The sequence below is a fragment of the Gekko japonicus genome, unplaced genomic scaffold (assembly GCF_001447785.1).
Source record: "Gekko japonicus isolate JY-2015 unplaced genomic scaffold, Gekko_japonicus_V1.1 scaffold4351, whole genome shotgun sequence".
NCBI lineage: Eukaryota > Metazoa > Chordata > Lepidosauria > Squamata > Gekkonidae > Gekko > Gekko japonicus.
The window spans coordinates 54,945-63,114 of record NW_015162604.1 but is presented as its reverse complement, the minus strand read 5'-3'; the positions used below and the strand labels follow the sequence as shown (position 1 = coordinate 63,114).

Genomic DNA, 8,170 nt, shown 5'->3' with positions numbered 1-8,170 from the left:
TTCTTCTTCTTCTTCTTCTTCTTCTTCTTCTTCTTCTTCTTCTTCTTCTTCTTCTTCTTCTTCTTCTTCTTCTTCTTCTTCTTCTTCTTCTTCTTCTTCTTCTCTGATTGATGAGACGGTCAAGAGGTCCTCACCCTGCAATTTTAATTCCCAGGCAGGAAGCTATGCGAGATACCCCAGTCCCAAAACATGTAGGGCTTTCAGGGTCAAAACCAGCACCTTGACTTGGATTGGAAAGGTGTGTGTGTGTGTGGGGGGGGATGGCTGCGGTGTCAGGAAGCACACCTGCTTTCCATTTCAGGTCACGGTTTGAGCACTGCACAGATTGCACGCTTGCACCTGTGCGTCGAGCAGGGGGAGGGAGAGAAGAAGGCTCCGTTGCTCTCGGTGGCAGGCATCAGACGTTCCGTACTGAACCTTCTGCATTCCGACCTCAGTTCTGCGATTCACCGGAACCTCGTTGACATCCTTCTCTCTTAACATGCAGAGCACAAAAACAGCGTCAGAGCCCCCTCTAGCTCCCCCCGTGTCGGAAGAAGAGGACGAGGAAGATGAAGAGGAGGAGGACGATAACGAACCACCACCTGTAATCGCCCCACGTCCAGAACATACGAAATCAGTAAGCCGCTGATAGTTGCAGTTCTCTTTCCGTAACCGGAACCAAGGTTGCGTCAACGCGGTGATTGGGGGGAATGCAGGAAAAAAGACACAGAAGCTGCCTTGTACAGAACCAGGCCCTCCGTCCATCAAGGCCACTGCGGTCCACTCAGGCAGGCAGCCGCTCTCCAGGATTTCTAGTAAGAGGACCTTCACATCACCTACCGTGAGGTCTATTTAACTGGAGATGCCGGGGATTGAACCTGGGACCTGCCGCATGCCAAACAGATGCTCTGCCACTGAGCTATGGCCTCTCCCTAATATTGAGTGCAGAATTCAGGCTCCTGATAGTTGTTTTCATATTTTTTTTTTTAAACACCCCAAGTTTCAAACATTTTGAACACCAGAAGTACGCTTGGACATGTACGGGTGGAGATCAATGTTCCCTCTAAGCTGTGGAGTCTTGTGAGCAAAAATTCTACTTTGTGAGCGGCTGGCCTTAAAGTTGTGAGCGAGCGATTTGGCTGCTGCATAAATGAGTCTGCTCTGGAGCCCTCCTTCCTGAGCGAAGACAAAAATGTGTGTGAGGCAGAGGCGAAAAAACTCTGAGCTAGCTCACACGAACTCAGCTTCGAGGGAACACTGGTGCCCACCATGCCGTGTCTGAATTCCAAAGGTGTCTGCAGGCTTAAAAGGGTTGGGGACCCTCGAACTAAACTGTGGGTTTCCGTTACGTCTGAACGGAGCCACTGTGGGGGACGCAGCGAGCGAGCCCAGCAGCTCCCTCACATGAGAAGAGGCCCCAACATTTCATTTTAGAAGATAATGTTGTCCAAAACAAGACTCCGAATTGACAGGGCGCTGCCCCTGAGAAGGAGCCCGGCTCTTCGCTTCGTCATGTATCCCCAGGCTTGTCTGCCTCGTGTCCCGAGGTTTCGCGGTGCTCTTAGTTCGGGGTGTGACGCCAGTGTGTAAATTGAAAAACATAATAGGGGACTTGTAATCCATTACCTGCCTGTCAAGAGTTTAAATTGAGCCTTTAGAGAAAGAGGAAAATAATATTTGTGGCAGCCCAGGAGACGATTCATTTGTTTCCTTACACGTAGCTCATTCAGAATTCGCTGTCGTTCAATTCCCCTCCAAGTTCGCTGTGGAATCAGGAGTGGTCCCCCCCCCCGTGTTTCTTTCAGATTTATACGCGCTCCGTAATTGAACCTGTCGCGGCTCCGGCACCAGCAAAAGAACCCGCCGCTCCCCAACCGGAAAACTCCAACACAAACACTTTGTACAGAAACACAGACCGGCAACGGAAAAAATCCAAGATGACGGACGAGGAGATCCTTGAGAAATTGCGTGAGTCTTTCTGGTCCCAGCGTGCAAGATCTTTGCTGCCGGTGTTAAAAAGTGCCGGCAACCCTGGCCGTGACTCGGCTGGCATGAAGCACTTTTCATATTCCCTCACCTTGAGTGGGAGCCTTGGGCAGATGCTGATGGCCGGAGTCCACAGCACAATGAACTGGGCAAGGGTGGACCAATGCTGGGGGCGAGAGGGCCATGTCTGGGTCCCCCCCCCACCCCATTTTGCTGGAGCATCCTGAGTTGGGCAACGGCTCTTCCTGTTTCAGGTGACTGTAGATTCTTAGACAGGAAGGATTGTATGACGTACTTTGTATATCCGAGCCCCGCCCCCGGGGGGGGCGGTCAGCAGAGCTGTGGAGTCTCGCCTCTACCCCAGGCAGCTGGCACGGGACACGGGAGCAATGACAGGCATCGATTCTGCCGGTGGCTGCCTCCAGAGCTGCATTGCTGGTGCTGGAAGAAAGCTGATTTCTGGAGACACCCGTTGACACCCTAAGGCTTCCAAGTCCAGGCTGAGAAATTCCTGGAGCTCTGCGGGATGGAGCCTGGAGAGGGCGGGGTTTGAGGAGGGAAGGGTACAACGCCATAGAAATGTCAGGTTCCACAGCCAAACAATTGAGTACACACTTATCATAAGGTTATTCTTTATTGTCAGAGCTACAGAGGCAGTAACATCGTCACTGTTAGGAATGGCTACGTTCCTACAATCATAAAGGGATATAGGGTATTTGTATGCACACACCCATCCCTAGGCCAATTGGCCTGACTCCCGCGTGCGGGAGAATGGGGCCCCAGGCCATTAAAGCCAACGCTGGGAATCTAAACTAGTCCCACGGGTAATTGATGGGAAGACACTACACAGGCAGCCTACAAGGTCAGAGATAATAAGGAACTAAGGAATGTAGCAGCAGTTGGTACACAGGTCAAGCAAAGGCACTCCTGCCCATAAACTTCATGGCAGCATAGCTGACATTAAGATACAGTGCCAAAGCAGCCATATTCTCCAGGGGGAAATGATCTCTGTAGTCTGGAGTCCCAATGTTCCCTCTAAGGTGAGCTGGTGTGAGTTAGCTCACAGTTTTTTAGCCTCCAGCTCAGACATTTTTCTCTTAGCCCAGGAAGGATGGCTTGGCTCCAAAGCAAACTAATTTATGCAGCAGCCAAATCACTTGCTCACAACTTTAATGCCAGTAGCTCACAAAGTAGAATTTTTGCTCACAGGACTCCACAGCTTAGCGGGAACATTGGACAGACAGTCAACCTTTATTGGCATATCAGAGATAAAAGTACATTAAAATTTAGGAATACATCAAAAGTGTGGCTGTCGTACAGCCAACAAACAAACAACAACAAAAAAAGAACTGATCGGTTTATAGTTTCCCTGATTCGAATTGCAGATTGAAGAAAACAGGCAACATGAAAAGTTATAGAAGCGTTTTGCCCCGAGAGTATTTTTTATGTATTTATTCTTTAGATTTGTATCCCGCCCTCCCCGGAGGCTCAGGGCGGCTGGACCTTGACACTCTCAGGAGTAGCAACTGGACCTTGACACTCTCAGGGAGACCACGCCATGTCAAAAGAAGGGTGTCCAGAAGTTTATCCTGGGCCTTAGTATAAAATGGACAGTTTAAAAGAACATGGGAAACAGATTCGATGGCACCGTGACTACAAGGGCATTGTCTAAGTTCATAAGGGATTTTATGGCATCTTCCAGAGAAGATGGCCGATGGCAATGCGTTAAATCTGGCTAACATGAATGCCCGTCTTTGATGGGGGTCAGTTAGAGAGCAGAAATAAGTAGCTGTCTGACCCAGTGTCTGCGGTAATCCCAGATGAATTGGAGAACAGGTTTTCCTGGCTGCCTCAGTCAGGCACTGAAACTGAATATCTAAAAGCCTGCGTTTGATTGTATACAATATTGTGTAAAAAGGTAAAGGTAAAGGTTCCCTTGCTCGAAAGCCAGTCGAGTCCGACTCTAGGGTTGCGGTGCTCATCTCCGTTTCAAAGCCGAAGAGCCAGCGCTGTCCAAAGACGTTTCCGTGGTCATGTGGCCGGCATGACTAAACACCAAGGCACACGGAACGCTGTTACCTTCCCACTGAAGTGGTACCTATTTCTCTACTTGCAATTTCTTGCTTTCAAACTGCTAGGTTGGCAGGAGCTGGAACTAGAGATGGGAGCTCACTCCGTCATGCGGCACACCCGGATCTCGAACTGCTGAACTACTGACCTTCCACAGCCTGCAGTTCAGCCCCTTAACCACTTGAGCCACCGCAGCTCCAAAATATTGTGTAGGCAGATGATAAATAAAGCGGATCTAAAAGTATTCCTAAGGACCTAATTTTGACATCAGTTATAATCAAACACGTTTAACAGATGAAGCTGCTTTATACTGAATCAGACCCTTGGTCTGTCAGAGTCCGTATCGTCTACTCAGACTGGCAGCCGCTCTCCGGGGTCTCAGGCGGAGGTCTTTCATGTCACCTACTACCTGATCCTTCTTACTGAAGATGCTGGGATTGAACCCTGGGACCTTCTGCATGCCAAGCAGAGGCTCTGGCACTGAGAGACAGCCCTTCAGACATTAAGCTGTCTTGAACCAGACCCTCTGTCCACCAAAGTCAGCCCTGTCTACTGAGACTGACAGCCGCTCTCCAGGGTCTCAGGGAAAGGACTTCCCTATCACCTACTGCCTGGTCTAACTGGACATGCCGGGGATTGAACCTGGGACCTTCTGCATGCCAAGCAGGTGTTCTGCCACTGAGCCACAGCCCCTCCCCCTCCAGCCCCCACCTGGAGGTTACGTAACAAAATCTGGCTATGCAGGATGTGTCGTATACTAAATCTGGAAAACACTGTAATGGAGGAATACACACAAAAATTCTGTTTGAAGGGACAAAAAAACCCCCTCTTTTTAACTATTCTTTCAAGATGCAGTACAAGTACAAGTTGAATTTAAACACGTGAAGCTAAACCACAGTACATGAGGTTCACCACATTGCATTAACCACGGCAACGGATGTCCCAGGTAAATCTCTGTTTCGGCCCTCCGTCAGGCCGTAGTTATATGGTAAAACCAGGAGCACAGAGACAAGCTAAATAAAGCTGGACACGCACGCGCGCCTTCCTCCAGTTCCACCAGCAATTTACACACAGACGTTTGAAACCGCAACCGGGGAAGAGTTGAGGGGACTGGTGCAGGACGTGCAGAAGGGCTTCTCCTCTATTCCCAGCCGCACTCCACCACTCTGGCATTATAACAAGCGGAGGCGCTTTACTATTTCCCTTGACACTAAGGCCTATTCAGTGTCCCAACCGGCTCCACAGAGCCAAAAGCCTTTATTTAGCTTGTGTCCGTGCTCCTGGCTTTACCAGGAGATTTACCTCGGGCATCTGCTACATAGTAAAAGGAAAGGTTCCCTTGCTCGAAAGCCAGTCGAATCCGACTCTAGGGTTGCGGTGCTCATCTCCGTTTCAAAGCCGAAGAGCCAGCGCTGTCCGAAGACGTTTCCGTGGTCATGTGGCCGGCATGACTAAACACCAAGGCGCACGGGACGCTGTTACCTTCCCACCGAAGTACCTATTTATCTACTTGCAATGTCTTGCTTTCAAACTGCTAGGTTGGCAGGAACTGGAACTAGAGACGGGAGCTCACTCCATCATGCGGCACACTCGGGTCTCGAACTGCTGAACTACCGACCTTCCACAGCCTGCAGTTCAGCGCCTTAACCACTTGAGCCACCACAGCTCCTACTACATCTGCTACATGGTGAACCTCATATATTGTGGTTTAGCTTCCCATGTTTAAATGCAACTTGTACTGCATCTTGAAAGAAAAGTTAATAATAAGAGTTTTTTTGTAATTTGAAATAGAATTTTTGTGTGTATTCCCACCTGGAGGTTGGCAACCCTATGTCACTCCCCAGACCTGTGCCCCCCACCTTGAAGTACCGCTAACATCCCTGTGTAAGGCCAGCACCATGAATGTAGTCCCAAGTGTTTGAACATCTGCCAATTGCCTTCCTCCCCAGGACATTTCAGCCCATGAATGCAGTCACCAATAGATGGCAGCATTCTTACAAGTGGCCTTGCCTGAGTAGCAGATTCATCTTTTTCTGCCGACAGAGTGCAGAAGTTACTGTGCACAGGAGGATTTCCGTTTTGTCTTGTCGTTGGCCACTTCAAGCATAGGAGAAACAGGAGTTAAACTTTTGAAAACCACCACAGGGTCCCCTCATTATAACTGATTTAACACCCAACTCGTTCATTCGTGTGAAACGTCACATCGAGTACTTTCGCTTAGCCAAGTTCAGAATGGAAGTATAACCAGTACAGCCGCTGCATTTGTTCCAGGAAGATACTCTTTCCCTTCTAGAGGATGACACAGATTGGGTGAGGCGACTCTTATTTCCTGTTATTGATCAATATTGAACAAAAACGTTACAGGATGGCAGCTCCTTAAAATGTCGCTTTTTGGCACCTAGTTATCGCTGAAAGCAATATTGTCATTGTTATTTTATAAAGTGGTTTCTTCTGTCTTGCTTATTTCAGGAAGCATCGTGAGCGTAGGAGACCCCAAGAAGAAATATACACGGTTTGAGAAAATTGGCCAGGGGTAAGTTCTGAAGCTTTCCTTCAAGTGACATGAACGCATGAAACTACCTTATACTGAATCAGACCCTTGGTCCATTGAAGTCAGTCTTGTCTACCTGGATTGCCAGTGGCTCTCCAGGGTCACAGGTGAAGGTCTTTCATATCACCAATTGCCAGATCCTTTAACTGGAGATAGCAGGGATTGAACCTGGGACCTTCTGCATGCCAAGCAGATGCCACTGAACCACAGCTCCTCCCATCATGACACAGACATAGCTGATTGGCTACAAAGGGCTTTGGTGTCATTCCATTCGTCTCATGATCCCTGATTGGGTGGGATAATCCAGTGAGGGATCCAGGAAGGCAGAAAAATAAAATTGGGGGAGAGGGAATGACATCAAAGCAGCAACTACAATTCGGAGAAACAATGACATTGAAAGGGATAGGAAAAGATTAAGATTCGCACAGTGTAGGTGCAGCACAGGGGGGAAATTATATTCCACCAAAACTGCTTTTTGCCGGAAAATGGCCATCTGCTTTTGGAATCAGCCTTGCCACACTGCCCCAGAGAGTTTCAGAACTGCACAGAGGGGAGGTCCCCTTGAGAATCCAAGAAACTGCTTGATTCTATGTTTTGCCCAGAAACTTTCCCTTAATCCTCACCAAGGCGATACTCTGGTTTTAGGGATGGGGAAGAATGTATTTTTTGTTTTTTTCTGATTCAGGTACATTGGGCCCGAAAAATATCAGTCTTTCCTGATATTCTTGAATCCCAATACTGGTATGGATCTGGTAAATATTCGGGATTCCTGATTTTTTTTGGATCCATTATACCCTATGGGGACCATTAAAGTCAATGGCAAATCTGTCCTAGTGCTCAAGTGGTTAAGACGCTGAACTGCAGGCTGTGGAAGGTCAGTAGTTCAGCAGTTCGAGACCTGGGTGCCGCATGATGGAGTGAGCTCCCATCTCTAGTTCCAGCTCCTGCCAACCTAGCAGTTCGAAAGCAAGAAATTGCAAGTAGATAAATAGGTACCACTTCGGTGGGAAGGTAACAGCGTTCTGGACGCCTTGGTGTTTAGTCATGCCGGCCACATGACCACGGAAACATCTTCGGACAGCGCTGGCTCTTCGACTTTGTAACGGAGAGGAGCACCGCAACCCTAGAGTCGGATTCGACTGGCTTTCGAGCAAGGGAACCTTTACCTTTACTATACCCTATGGGGACCATTAAAGTCAATGACAAATCTATCCTAGGGTATATTCAGTGGTTGGGGGGTGGGGTTTGAGGTAGAGGCACCATATTTGCAGCATAGCTGCTGGAGCCTCTCCTCAAAATAACCCCCTAATTTCAAAAAGATTGCACAAGGGGGTCCAATTCTGTAGGCGCCCAAAGAAGGTGTCCCAATCCTCTATTTGAAATGGGGAGGAGGGGAGTAGCAAGGCAATACAAGCCCAGCAGAATGTCCCAGAGAATCTCTGCAGCAGAAAGTGAAGTGGGTGTGTGTGTGCATTTTTGCAAAGCCAGTAGCAGAACTAGTGCCACTGTGGCAATGCCAAAACCCAACAGGACTTAGGTCAAATCTGAGAATCTCTGAAGTAGAAACGGGGGGGGGGGGGC

At 48.7% G+C, this 8,170-nt stretch overlaps 1 protein-coding gene across 4 annotated transcripts in view; it reads left to right on the top strand.

Annotated features, from left to right (window-relative positions):
- PAK3 (p21 protein (Cdc42/Rac)-activated kinase 3) overlaps positions 1–8,170 on the top strand; it is a 65,746-nt gene that overhangs the window by 27,784 nt on the left and 29,792 nt on the right. For 3 of the 4 annotated variants that reach the window (XM_015406480.1, XM_015406479.1, XM_015406481.1), the window contains 3 exons: positions 488–619; positions 1,788–1,950; positions 6,508–6,571. In XM_015406480.1, coding sequence (XP_015261966.1) covers positions 488–619; positions 1,788–1,950; positions 6,508–6,571 — 359 coding nt within the window. The remainder of the gene's footprint in view (positions 1–487; positions 620–1,787; positions 1,951–6,507; positions 6,572–8,170) is intronic. The other variant, XM_015406482.1, reaches the window with a different exon arrangement.